The following is a 15,031-nucleotide window of genomic DNA, read 5'->3' as shown; positions in this document are numbered from 1 at the left end:
CATTACATAGTCGATGCTATTTTTAACAGTATTAAACTGCAATTCCTCCAACCTAATCTAAGACAGACACACAGAGACGTTCCTATACTGTATGTTGGTGTATACTGGACTGAGCCAAATCTTACTAGGCAGAGCAGATTTTTAAGAGTCGCTCATGATGACACTGGGTGCACGGTTTAAAAGGACCATACCAGTGATTTTGCATGTTTATCCTCATATCTACAAAAGGTATAAACTTGAACATTTCTGCTAGTCTTTACCCACAGCAAGCAGTAATGTTATCATTTTTGCTACCTATCACTGGTTTACATTTATTCCACTACAATATCAAAATGAACTTTCAGAGACTTCAAACTTTCTTCACCCCAGTATTCCATCACCATAATAAAGTCGTCCACATTAATTTTCCTAAAAGCAGCAGCATTGTTGTGTTTTGATGACTTAGAATTGGGCAACATAAAACGGTCTCTTAGCCGGAAAACAGTCCTCACAGAAGCATTTGCTTTACACAGCCAAGTATCAGTTCAGCAAAAGATGACACACAAAACATGTTACCCAGCAGGCTTTGCTGGCTCTAGCAAACTACAGATCGCATATCCACGTTTTTCTCCACATTTTTTTAAACATGGCAATGTTACAGTGTGAAAACATACAATACCCATTTGAGTCCCACTCAAGACTAGCTTTAGCACATACACTGCCCCAGATGGTTAGCTATCTGTGTAGTGCATTCTGGTTGTAGGTTTTCACTGCCTATTTTGCATTTTCACAAAGTGGTCCACCTCCTGACTGTGACTCAGCTTTGAAGGTTCTGCTAAGACAGCAAGATGGTGAAGCCTGTGTTGAAGAAAAACCACTGTAGTCCAGTCTAGGAGTTTGCTGTAATGGTGTGAGTTTATTAAAGTATACCGGCACACTGGTGAACTGACCGACACAGAGGGTATCTGGTACGGTGAGCTGACCAAGAGCAATGTCAGGACATAAATAGGCAGAGAACAAAAGGTGAGGGAAGCTATTGTAAGACAGTGATCAAGGTATTGTAAGGCAGTGATCAGGTAGGATGTGGTACCGAATGGGAACAAAAGACAGGGTAAGTGTTCATGTGCATGCCCACAGGATTAAAGGCCAGGCCCAGACGACAGGATGGGCCGTCAGTTAGCAAGTCTGAATCAGTCAGGAAGTCTGAGCCGCCCAAAATGTGTATTTTCCTTCCACACCTGTCTTGTCCCACTGTGCACCTCAGTCAAGTGTGGAGCTGTCTCACTGAATGACCATTCACATATTGTATGAGATGACTAATGTCCTCTGTTTCTGTTGAAACTGCCCCCTCGTCATCTTCATGTCTGTCATCTTCATGGTGTCATCTCTCCTGTCTCTCGCCTGTCAGTCTCCATACTTTCACTTTGCCTCGAGCACTCATGCACCTCCGTCTCTCCTCCTCCTCCCTCACCTCCTCCAGCACCTTGATGCTCATTCTCTGCAGCAGCAAAATCAAAAGCGCACCACACAAATTTATATTTAACAGACTTGCTAATAACATCGCTAGCTTAGCCGGCTAGCTTAACCGGCTAATGTATCACCAGACCTTGCCTCCCTCTCTCTCATCTCTCCTTACTGCTTCCCTGTCTCTGCGTCAGGCGAAGAATTTCATGCGAATGTCATGCGATGTTTCAGCTAGTATATCGTCATTTGGTTTCATTTGAAAAGTAATAATAAAATAAACTGACTGTTGTTGTGTCCCGTTACCAGACCTCAAACTGCGCTGTGCGCTCAGTGTCCCGCACCTGACACAAGGGACACGTGTGTGTGGTTCACCTGCTGCTCGTGCACAGTGACGTGCACTGACATATACAGAATGTGCGCGTGAGCTATACCCTCTATTTGGAGTTAACACTCTTGCTACGCATTTGAGTAGAAATATATATCTTTTCCCATCTGAATTATCTGAATTAATGTATGATAAACAGGGGCGCCGTATATGGGGGAAAAGTTAGGACAATTCCAAGGGCCCTTGCCTGACAGGGGCCCCAAAAAATAGGTAAAAACAAAGATAAAATTATTAAACCATCATTGGTCATATATATATATATATATATATATATATATATATATATATATATATGTGTGAGTGTGTGTGTGTGTGTGTGTGTGTGTGTATACAAGGATACAAGGATACAAGGAAGTTTATTTGTCATTATACAACAGGTTGAATAATGAAATTAAAGTGTGGTTCCCTCTTGATTGATTAATTGATTGTATAGAAAATAAAATTATTAAACATGGAGGAGTGCAGATGGTGCATTTAGTAGTCTCACAGCCTGAGGGAAGAAGCTGCTCTGTAGTCTGGTGGTACGGCAGCAGATACTTCTGTATCTTTAGCCTGACGGCAGCAGGGTGAACAGGCTGTGGCTGGGGTGGGTGTTGTCTTTTAGGATCTCACCTCACCTCCCCAATATCACTGAGGCTTGGTAGATGGGTGCCAATGATGTTTTGGGCGGTTTTAATCACTCGTTGCAGAGTCTTCCTGTCCTGGGCCGTGCACATCCCATGCCAGTTTGTGATGTTTCCAGTCAGGATGCTTTCAATCGCTCCTTTGTAGAAGCTGACAAGAACTTGGCGTGGGAATTTTGCTTTCTTAAGTTTCCTTAAGAAATACAGCCGTTTCTGGGCTTTTTTAACCAGGGCAGAGATATGTGAAGTCCATGTTAGGTTCTCTGTTATGTTGATTCCCAGGAACTTAAAACTGCTCACTTGCTCCACCTCAGCTCCATTAATGTAAATAATGTGTATGTATATATGTATATATGTATATATGTATGTATGTATATATATATATATATATATATATATATATATATATATATATATGTATATATATGTATGTGTGTGTGTGTGTGTGTGTATATATATGTATGTGTGTGTGTGTGTGTGTGTATATATGTATATATGTATATATATCTATCTATCTATATATCTATATATATATATATATATATATATATAGATATATATAGATAGATAGATATATAGATAGATATAGATATATAGATATAGATATAGATATATCTATATCTATAGATATAGATATAGATATAGATATATATATATATTTTGTTTTTTTTATGGGGCTCAAAATTCCTGGCGGAGCCCCTGATGATAAATATTTATTGCTGTTGAAAATTAATTGTAGCATTTACACTGGGACACAGCTCATTTACACTGGGACACAGCTCATTTATACTGGGGCAACTGCCCCAGTAAAGGGGGTCTGGTGACGCCCATGTCATGTACCAGCAATTTCAAAAAAATTTGAAATTTTTGGCACAAATTTGTGCCTTCCAGACAGACAGCCTGCTTTTATGAAAAGATCATCTTTCTAGCTATGAATTATTCCTTTAAGGACTGTGGAGTCTGTGTTACTAAACAAGTGTTATGGACATATTTGGGAAGTAATTGCTACTTATTTAAAGTGAGAAATGGGATTCTTATACATGTAATGGTATTTGCTAGTCCATACCAGTGTAATAGAACTTAATTTGACATATCGGCTCCCTCTGTGTCACGAGAATGAGCACTTCACTGGGACTGTTCTTCTCCAAAATTAAGCAAGTGGATCTGGCCCACCAAACAACAGGATTTTGAGCGGTGACCCAAAGCTGGAAAAATGTTTCAAAGGATGTACAACATGTTTCTTGGGATTCATTATCAACACATTCTTCCAGCCCTCTTACTTGCTAACTGGTGGAACTACTTTGTTTCTGTATCACTATTATTCTGTTGTGTTTTTACTTTTTTTTTTTTTTTTTTTTTTTGAAGATGAGAAAGAGTTGCCCTACCTTATACACAGTTTCTCTTCATTGTAGTAAATAATATGTCCAATACACTTCCCAAATTCAAAGACTTACCTTGCAAACAACAGTTTGCTGCAGGTATCCATGAGTTCAACAGGGAATTGCTGGAATACATTCAAATTAGAAGGCAGGAATACCCAAAACAGAATTGTCTGAGTTCTGAGTGCAGCTGAATGCAGTATAACGCCTGGGATGCACATGCTGTGTGTGTATTGTGTGTGCAATGTGTAACTCTTTGTTTTTCACTTCCAAGTCAGACGTGCCATATTTTGTGTGTGCCAAAGATAAGAGCACAGTGAGAAATGTACCTTTTGCCAAAAAGACAATGAAATAAGTCCTTTGTCCAATCCTACTATGCATATGTAATTAATTGCCACATTTTGTTGTTTTTATCTTAATTAGGATCTCAACAAAGTACTTAACCACATTATTTGAAAGAAATTCAACTAGAATAACAAGGGTCAAATATCCCAAGGTCTATCTCATCATACCAGAAGCCTGTGAAGGCTGCATGTCATGTAGTTGTGATAGATTCCACTGGTTTGATTTTGCAAGCTTTGGCTTCTAATGTTTTGGCTGGGATGTAGAAGAAACTACATTTGTTTTGACTCTGAACTGACAAGGTGTGACTAGGTTTCATTCTTCTACTGTATTTAATGCAATACACGTATAATATACACTATATTACCAAAAGTATTCGCTCACCCATTCAAATGATCAGAATCAGGTGTCCTAATCACTTGGCCTGGCCACAGGTGTATAAAATCAAGCACTCAGGCATGCAGACTGTGAAACAAGACATTTGTGAAAGAATGGGCCGCTCTCAGGAGCTCAGTGAATTCCAGCGTGGAACTGTCATAGGATGCCACCTGTGCAACAAATCCAGAAATTTCCTCGCTCCTAAATATTCCACAGTCAACTGTCAGCTCTATTATAACAAAATGGAAGCGTTTGGGAACAACAGCAACTCAGCCACGAAGTGGTAGGCCACGTAAAGTGACGGAGAGGGGTCAGCGGATGCTGAAGCGCATAGTGCAAAGAGGTCGCCGACTTTCTGCACAGTCAATTGCTACAGAGCTACAAACTTCATGTGACCTTCAGATTAGCCCAAGTACAGTACGCAGAGAGCTTCATGGAATGGGTTTCCATGGCCGAGCAGCTGCAGCCAAGCCACACATCACCAAGTGCAATGCAAAGCGTCCGATGCAATGGTGTAAAGCACGCCGCCACTGGCCTCTAGAGCAGTGGAGACGCGTTCTCTGGAGTGATGAATCACGCTTTTCCATCTGGCAATCTGATGGACGAGTCTGGGTTTGGAGGTTGCCAGGAGAACGGTACATTTCAGACTGCATTGTGCCGACTGTGAAATTTGGTGGAGGAGGAGAGTTGGGCTTGGCCCCTTAGTTCCAGTGAAAGGAACTTTGAATGCTTCAGGATACCAAAACATTTTGGACAATTCCATGCTCCCAACCTTGTGGGAACAGTTTGGAGCGGGCCCCTTCCTCTTCCAACATGACTGTGCACCAGTGCACAAAGCAAGGTCCATAAAGACATGGATGACAGAGTCTGGTGTGGATGAACTTGACTGGCCTGCACAGAGTCCTGACCTGAACCTGATAGAACACCTTTGGGATGAATTAGAGCGGAGACTGAGAGCCAGGCCTTCTCGACCAACATCAGTGTGTGACCTCACCAATGCGCTTTTGGAAGAATGGTCAAAAATTCCTATAAACACTCTCCTCAACCTTGTGGACAGTCTTCCCAGAAGAGTTGAAGCTGTAATAGCTGCAAAAGGTGGACCGACATCATATTGAACTCTATGGGTTAGGAATGGGATGGCACTTCAGTTCATAGTATGAGTAAAGGCAGGTGAGCGAATACTTTTGGTAATATAGCGCATTTGCCACTATAGGCTGGGGTTTTTCAACTGATTGTGACCCAGTGACCACCATCCTGACTAAGAAGCAATCCAGGGTCTGCTGGACAGGTGCCAACATTGTTGCAGTAACCTGCTCAAAAGGTAAGTTTGTCCCTCCAAAAATATCTCCCTTTTCCTTATTTGTACCTTTCACCAAATTATTTGGCATAATCAATTGACTATTTTTAGATGCTAGTCAGTAAGGTAATATTTTTGGGTGCATATATGTAAAGGGAAGCCATGGGTGCTATTTGTAATCATGACCCAAAGAAGACACCTTGACTTTTCAAAATTTTATATATTTGAATTAATTTGATTATTCACAAACAAAGGGACTGTTGAAATCCCTGAAGTTGGCTGTTTCTCTTTAATGATAGCATGGTCAGAGAGTGACCAGTAAGGTAAAGGTTAAGGCTTGACAAGTATTCACACCCTGAGAAGGTAGTCTATTTGAAGCTCTCTGCATACTTTAAAAATAGTCCAAAACATAAAATTCCCTTCAGATGCATAGATTCCATGGGGGAAATTAAATGGACAAGTGATCCCTTGATTAGTGCCTCCAGTTGCTCCATATTGTAGGCCTACAGTTGTGTACTTCCTGTTGTTTGAGAACTGATAGTGTAAACAAAAACATTTTCATTTTATTTTTCACTTAATTTCGAGTACTTCCTACTTTTGTCAAAGTGTTTTTTGCACTTGAGCATGTTTATGTAAATCACCATTTTTTCAAATTTTTTCATCAGTGAGCATGTTGGACTTTGTCCCTTCGTGGTCCTTCATGTCCTCTTTCATCAGTCTTTAGTTTAACCCTCAGAGGGTAAACATACACTATCAGTCAAAAGTTTCGGCACACCTTCTCATCCCATCGTTTTTCTTTATTTTTATTATTTTCTAAATTGTACAGTAGATTAATACTGAATACATCAAAACTATGAAAGAACACATGGAATATGTTGAAAACAAAAAAGTGTTAAACCAGAATATGTTTTATTAATACAAATAAAGAAAAAACATTGAATTAGAAGGTGTATCCAAATTTTTTGACTGGCACTGTATGTATTTATTTATTCATATATTCACTCATTTATTTTATTAACAGTTATTGAATGATTTACATTCTGATAAACATAACGCATAGTGACTGGTTTGACCATTTTACTTGATGTGAGATGGAACTGTAGTTAGGAAGAAGGTCTAGCTCTTCAGGATGCAATAACGAGTAACAGAAAAAACTGACTTTTATTATTTTGTGACAAATTTGATATCCTTCTGACAGCCTATCTCGTGTTTCTCATGTGGTTTAAAAAACCTTGAGTATTAAGATTTACTCTGCAAAGACTTGTAAATCCATTCTTGTGAGCCACTATCAGGCTATTACTCCTTCTCTTTCTTTGTCCCATAAGACTATCTTGCGGCTTGCTGGAGTGTCCCCTCTCCTCCTCCCTTCTTTAGTTCTCCTTCCCCCTTCCCTTCTTCCCTGGAAAAGATCAAGAAGACACGTACAAATATTACTCATAGGCTACCATTCATTCACATATTAACAATAAGCCCCCCAACCTATATGACCACATAGGCCGTTTGTTCCAACCCCCTAATACAACCAACAGGAGTGTTTCCTAAATTAGTAGCCCTTACAAAAATGTCACATGTGAAATACACCTGTTCACATGTAAAAATTTTAATTTCACATGTGAATTTTAACTTTTCACATGATTTGCTTTGACATGTGATTTTCAATTTTCACTTGTGAAAAGAAATCAGTGTTATGTGTGAGCTTGATATTTTCACATGTGATTTGCTGTTTTCATAAATGAATTTTTCCACGTGATGAAAATTGGTCACACAAATTCACATGGAATTAGCATTTTCACATGTGATTGGCTTCTAAGCTCGAATTTCCACACATTAAAAAACAGCATGAAATCACATGTGAACTATAATTTTCACATGTGAAAACAACATATTTCACATGAAATCTCGTAAGATTTACGTCTTCACATTAATTCCACACCATCACATTTGACTGGATCCTCTTATGTGGAGCATTATATGTGAAAACACGTCACATGAAGTCACATGTTGAATTTGCATTCTAACGTTTGAATTTCACACATTCACATGTGATGGGATTCTTCTCATGTGGACTGTAATTTTCACAAGTGAAATAATTATATGTGGTTGCAGATCACATGTGGAAAATCCAACATGAATCCTTTTAGATTCTCCTTTCTAAGTTATGAAATACCACTCTGATTGTGAAAGGGGTGCTCTGCACCATATACCAATGGTATATAATGTGTAAATGCTAATTGCCTAGAAAACATGTTAACCAGAGGTCAAGGCAGCTGACGAGATACTGTGGTTATCAAGGTGACATCAACTGCGAAAGAAATCCATCTAATCAGTTTCAGATCCGTCAATGAATGGTCAGTACTCAGATAAAAACATCTAAGATATTATTCTGTTCAGCAGTGTGGAGAAATACAATCAGACATAACTATATTCACTATAGTCAGATGAAATACGACCAAAATCAAATTCTAACCTTTGGTCTTTGTCTTGGTTTTTCCAGGGCAAGGCTTGGAGACAGAAATAGTCTGTTGACACTCAGCATTATATAGAGCCTTCTTCAGCATCCCTACTCTGATCCGTGAGCCAGAGCTTGGATCACACTCTCCCCAGCTACCAAAACGATACTTACAGTCAGCTAGAGGAGACAGAGAACGAGATGCTGAATTATAATACCAGGTCTTTTCTCATTCTGTGCATCAAACAAACTATCATTCAAACAAATGAATGTTGCTCCATAAAGCAAAACTAACTTTCAAATTGAATCAGATGCATTCTGTTGCAGAGCAATTTACATTTCATTACACACAACTAAACACTGCTCATTCTTCCCACACATCTGTCCATATATACATCTACCCATGGATTTATCCATCCAGTTTCTAATATCACAGTCCATTAGAGCACTGTCACCCTGTGTGTGTGTGTGTGTGTGTGTGTGTGTGTGTGTGTGTGTGTGTGTGTGTGTGTGTGTGTGTGTGTGTGTGTGTGTGTGTGTGTGTGTGTGTCACCTCCAAAGTCTTTTTTCCAGTTGCAGGGCACTTTACATTTCATCTTCCTGGTTTGTTGGTCACATGACCCCTGTCTAAAGCCCACCCCACAATCTCCATTGCTAGGGACACAGTTGCCATAGCGCCAGTCAGTGCATTCCGTTCCAGACTTGGGAGGTTTGACTTTCTCTGAAGAGACAGGAAAGATTTATTAATTTTATAATACATTGTTTGAATACTTTTTAAAAATTATTTATTTCTCTATGCTTTACATTCACATTTATATAGATCCATGCATTCACACTGGGAGCTGTCCAGTTTAAACACAGCAACCCCATTGGAGAAATTGGGAGATCAGTGCCTTGCTAAAGGATACTTTGGTGGGAGGTTACTGCTTTGCTGATCAATGTTTCCAATAAAACTATCAAATTCAGAAGTTGTAATAAACCACTGTGACAGGTCTGGCCTCAAGTGAGGATTTGCCCAATAGGGATGATGGATGTGGTTTTCATTTTCTTTTCATCAGATGCTTGACATAAAATTATTAAAGGTTTGATATCTGCACTTTCTTTAGCAATGGATTAACTTAACACAAATTTGCATTCACAATTGACCCTGAATATATTTTGAAATTAGTCCAACTCCTAAAAGCAGTCAACACTGGAAAGAGATCTACTGGCTTTCCCCTCTTTCAAAACAAAAGTTTTTTTTCTGGGCTTAACTGGGTTTCTGGGTTTCGAAGTAGTAGGCTTTCCATAGGCTGCTGTGCTTCTAAACTGAGTGATGGTCACATTGCAGGACACAGAACGATGCAGGACACATTGCAGGACATAGAACAATGCAAGTCCAACATAAGGCTGTATAGTAACACTATTGGTGATAATAGCAGTAATGACAATACTAATAGGTTCAAGGTTAATAATTTATTGTCAATTACGACAATAATTTTATGGTCGTAACAAACATAAAAAACATGTTGGGAATGAAATTTGTTACCCATGTCCAACAGCGTACATAATAAATAATGAATAACTAAAAAACAGATCCAAATATATCAATAAATTACTAAATGAATAGTTACAGCAGTAAGGTGCAGTAAAGTGCAGAGGACAGATCTTTTATGCCAGAGAGTTTATCAGTCTCACAGCCTCTGGGTAGAAGCTGCACTTCAGCCTTGTTGTTCTGGCTTTGAGGCTGCGCAGCCTCCTTCCTGACAGGAGGGGGGTGAACAGTGTGTGTGCCGGGTGGGTGGAGTCCTTCATGATGTCTGTCGTCCTGCTTATACACCTGCTCACATAACTGTCCTCCAAGGAAGGGAGGCTGCTGTTGGTGATTTTTTGAGCAGATTTAACCACTCGTTGCAGCGCCGTCTTGTCAGCCACAGAGCAGTTGCCGTACCAGACAGTGATGGATGATTTCAATGTGCTCTCCACCACACACCGGTAAAAGGAGGTCAGGACACCAGGGCTGAGGCCGGCCCGCTTCAGCCTCCTCAGGACATACAGGCATTGGTGGGCCTTCTTTATAATGCTGGCTGTGTTGGTGGCCCACTTGAGGTCGCTGGAGATGTGCAGGCCCAGGTATTTGCAGTAGGACACCATCTCTACCGCTGCACCTTCGATGTAGAGGGGATGGGGGTGTAGCCTCCTTTCTTAAAGTCCACAAACAATCTCCTTTGTCTTCTCCACATTGATGCAGAGATTGTTGGCTCTGCACCAGTCCACAAGTTCTCCCACCTCCCTCCTATACATAGACTTGTTGTTGGAGATCAGTCCAACCACAGTCGTGTCATCAGCAAACTTCACTATATGATTGCTGGGGTACTTTGCAGAGCAATCATATGTGAGGAGCCTGTACAGCAGGGGGCTCAGGACACATCCCTTTGGGGAGCCGGTGTTGAGTGTGATCGTGGAGGATGAGATGCCATGGATCTTAACAGACTGTGGCCCGTTTGTCAGGAAGTCCAGGACCCAGATGCAGAGAGATGGTGTTAGTCCCAGCCGCAGCAGTTTATTGACTAAGGTCTGTGGAATGATGGTGTTAAAAGCAGAACTAAAGTCCAGGAAGAGCAGCCTGACAAAGGAATCCCTGCCCTCCTGGTGGGTTAGAGCAGAGTGGAGCACAACTGACACTGCATCAGACACAGACCTTCTTCCTGTAAGTGTACTGATGGGGGTCCTCATTGATGTTGACAGTATTCTTGATGCAGGCCAGAACCACCCGTTCGAAGCATTTCATGACAGTCGAGGCGAGGGCCACCAGACGATAGTCATTCATGCCTCTTACAGCTGAGCATTTGGGAACTGGAACAATAGTGGATGTTTTGAGACAAACCACCACAGCTTGGGAGAGTGAGATGTTGAAAATATCCATCAACACCCCTGTGAGTCCCTCAGTACCTGTCCTGGGATGTTATCCGGGCCTGCTGCTTTCCGTGGGTTGACCTTCTGCAGGGGATAGTAAGGTGCTGAGCTGTCTGATACTGCATGTAGGTGGTGTTGTGGACTGATATAAAGTGTATGTGCTATGAGTTCAGAATCCGTGTGGCCTGGGGGAAGAAGCTCCTTCTCAGCCTCTCAGTCCTGGCTTTGATGGAGCGAAGCCGCTTGCCTGAGGGCAGCCACTCGAACAGTTGGTGGTTGGGATGGTGAGTGTCTTTGATAATCTGACTTGCCCTGGACCTGCACCGCCTGGTTGTAGATGTCCTGGAGGACGGGCAGTGCTGTTCGGGTGATGCGGTCACTCTGTGCAGGGACTTCCTGTCCTGGGAGCTGCAGCTGCCGTACCAGGCAGTGATGCTCCCAGAAAGCGCAGACCCCACTGTGGCGGTGTAGAAGGTTTTCAGCAGCGAAGTAGAGATCTTAAATTTCCTCAGTCGCCTGAGGTGGTACAACCGCTGCCTAGCCTTCTTCACCAGGGTGGTGGTGTGTGTAGTCCATGTCAGATCCTCAGAGATGTGAACCCCGAGGTACCTGTAATTGCTTACTCTCTCCACTGGGGTCCCATAGATCCTGCACTGCAATCCATGGCTTCTCAGTCTGTGACAGTTTCCCTACAGCTTCAGATTCTCAGTGTAATGGCCAATGGTAAAAGTGGTTTTAAAGTGGTAAATGGAAAGGCTTTGCTCTCTTGAAAATAGCCCTGAAAACTGGCCTTGATAACCATCCTCATCTCACTGAACAATATAAATATCAAATTCTTTTAGATCACATTCATCATTCAGGAGGATATAAACTGGCCAAATCAAGTATGGATGATGCAAGACTTCACTCCATGGCTCTCTGAGCATTGCAAGAGAAATATGGTCAATCACAACAGCTTGTCCAAAGGGAAATTGGAGCCATTTTGAATTCCCCTGTCATTCGCATAGGTGAAAGTCCGTTTGGTGATTTTCCCTATCCATTCATGCTTTAGTTAGAATGCTTCTGTCTCTTGAGGGCCCACTGACTAAAATGTGGCTCTCATGTAGACTGTCTCATTGACTCCTTAGTAAAAATCCAGTACAGTACAAATAAGGTTTCATTGAACACTATTAACCATGGAATTCTGACTAGACAAGCAAACCAAGCATATTTTCTGCAGTTATAGTGCAGAACCAAAGAAATTTCAGAGAGCGCTGTTGAACTATACAAAATGAAAAACTCTAGAATGGGTACTCAAAGCCAGCCCTCCAAATGAGCAACTATTCTCTACTGTCAAAGAGAAACATCATCAGAATCAAAGAGATATGAGAAGGCCCAGTCCTTACTGTCCTTACTGTCTCAACTGTGATCATCTTCTTGGCTAATGTGTGGAGTTCAAAGAACTTCAAACAACACAAAAGACATTATAAAGTGGGTAAATGAAAAGGAAACAAGTAAGAATTGTGGACAGTTCACAGAACTGACATTTTGTAGTTTGAAGAGGCCATGCAATACTTGCAATGTGCTCCATCAAACTCTCTTTCATGTTGCTGTTGTAAACAAGCACGTCCCTGTTATGTTGACATCAGCTCCGTCTTTTTTATGGACAAACCTAACAGTTCCCATAAAGTCATGCTGAAGGCGGCCAGCGTTTGTCTCCATTATGGTGAGAAAACTTTAACAACTCATGCAGTTTTAGATAATGGTGCAGACAGGTCAATGTTCCTCCACAGGCTGTTCAGGACTCGAGCCTGAAAACCCAATCAGAGAAAATCAGTCAACCAGCCAGCTGGAAGATCAAGATACACACACATTTACCCAAGAAACTCTTGGACTTTGAGAGCATACATACGGTGGGAGGCAGCTACAGCAGCATTATCACCATGTGAGAGGTTGAACTCTACAACCTGTTGATAATGTGCATCCTCTTGTCCTTATAGGCTCAGACAATACTCATCACAGTTACATAGCCAGCACACATGGGACTGCCTAGTGGACCAGTGGCTCTTCACAACAAGCTGGAATGGGGCCCTCAGGGGCCAACTGACATAGTTCAGTCTCAACACTCTTTTCCATTGCTACCTGTCTTAAAACTGAATTGCTCAGGAATGTGAAGAAACTACATGAATGAAAAGGAAGGAAGGAAGCCTTGAGGTCAAAGCAAGACCAGCTGGTCTGGATTTACTAAACACAAGGACAGTCAGAGTAGAGATAGATGGTGTACAACACTATGCCAGCCCCCACTCCAAATAGCCCCTCCCCTAAAGCTCCAAAGAAAACTGCTCTGCAATCTACCAGCCAACAAATGAACAGATTTGCTAAATTTGCTAAATAAACTAGACCTACTGACTTAGGGTGCTTTTGTGGCCCAAACATGGAACAATCCAATAACCCCACTGCTCTCCCAAGCCACCCACCCACCCAAACACACACACACACACACACACACACACACACACACACACACACACACACACACACAGCCATTGTATCTTACATCTTATATCTCATGAAAATCAAAGTGTGTTTATCTAATGTAACTGCTGACAACTGTCTTAAAAACTGGAGAGATATATCAAGGAGGCATTTAGTTATCACATTTGATGTTTACAGCCTTATTTGAATCCAATTGCCCAGACCTTTAAGCATTCTTCAGTGTATGTAGAATAGTACATTTTTACTCTTCAATGCATTGTACAGTGAGTATTTATTATGTTTACTGTGTCAGATTTGTCATCCACACTCTTCCTGCATATGTGCCTACAGAAAAAGCTGTTCATAAAATCCAAGTAAGGGTATACATAACAAAATAATAAGGTTTCTCCAGGAAAAATCGACCTGTGTTAACCGGGTTTCTCTGTATCCCCTAACCCAATAATGAAAACTGGTTTTCTTTGGTTTTCTTTTTCAAATGGCAATTGAGAGATCAGATAAGTGCTGATATGGTGAATAATGCACTTACTAAAATGCACGTAATCGCAGTGATTGAGACAGAGTCAGAGAGAGCTTTACCTTTCCTGTTTTTTCCACCAGCCGCTACAGTATTAACTGCGAGAAGAGACATCAAAAGCAGCAGCAGCACAGCCCTCATCCTGTAAACACACAACAGAGAGAAAATAAATCACTAAAAGCTTTCACACAGATCTGAGCAAAATATTAAACAGCAACCCTAGATTTGGTTGTTTTATATGAAATCATTCTCTTGCCCTCTTATTGCCATTATAACAGCTCATAATAATACAACAGAGGGCTTTGGAGCTCTGACTGCCTTAAAAAGAGAAAGATGTCTCACTGATATTGTTGTGGGGCTGCAATCATATAAACATCTTTACGCTCATTTTTAAAATTATTTCAAGATATTTGATCTTACCCAGTTGTGTGTACAGATTACAACATCACAACACAATTATTCATAAAACATCAGAGTGACGCTCTACCTCAGGTTTACATTTAACGTGTGGATTACCTGCTGGTTATGCTGAGGTATTGCATCCTTGAACTGCACCTGTGGCATAAAGTCATATGATTTATTCAAGTGACCTAACATATTAATGGTGCTATTACCATTCTGCAAAAGACTTTTAATCTTATATAAAAATCGAAAGGCTTATGACTTAAAACCATACAACTCAACATGGTGGCACAATCTTTAGTAAAATTATGATTCTTTAGACTGTATTCACAAGGTCAGCTAATTGCAAGCATGTTCATGTGATCAAATTGACATTCATCTGTGATTTTTATACATTACCATTCTTACACACACATACTAAAAATAATTGGCCCAAGTACGCTGTCATA

At 41.0% G+C, this 15,031-nt stretch overlaps 1 protein-coding gene across 1 annotated transcript in view; it reads right to left on the bottom strand.

Moving 5' to 3' along the window:
• Positions 1-6,818: 6,818 nt before the first annotated feature.
• The window catches only part of mdka (midkine a), a 43,622-nt gene continuing 35,409 nt past the window's right edge, over positions 6,819-15,031 (bottom strand). The window contains exons 2-6 of the mRNA XM_030071366.1: positions 14,697-14,735; positions 14,243-14,322; positions 8,850-9,017; positions 8,315-8,476; positions 6,819-7,246 (exon numbers count right to left, since the gene is read on the bottom strand). Coding sequence (XP_029927226.1) covers positions 7,218-7,246; positions 8,315-8,476; positions 8,850-9,017; positions 14,243-14,322; positions 14,697-14,722 — 465 coding nt within the window. The 5' untranslated portion in view covers positions 14,723-14,735 and the 3' untranslated portion in view covers positions 6,819-7,217. The remainder of the gene's footprint in view (positions 7,247-8,314; positions 8,477-8,849; positions 9,018-14,242; positions 14,323-14,696; positions 14,736-15,031) is intronic.

Source organism: Myripristis murdjan, chromosome 2, assembly GCF_902150065.1.
Source record: "Myripristis murdjan chromosome 2, fMyrMur1.1, whole genome shotgun sequence".
NCBI classification, from domain to species: Eukaryota; Metazoa; Chordata; class Actinopteri; order Holocentriformes; family Holocentridae; genus Myripristis; species Myripristis murdjan.
The sequence above is the reverse complement of the archived record's forward strand: the minus strand, read 5'-3'. Positions and strand labels throughout refer to the sequence as shown.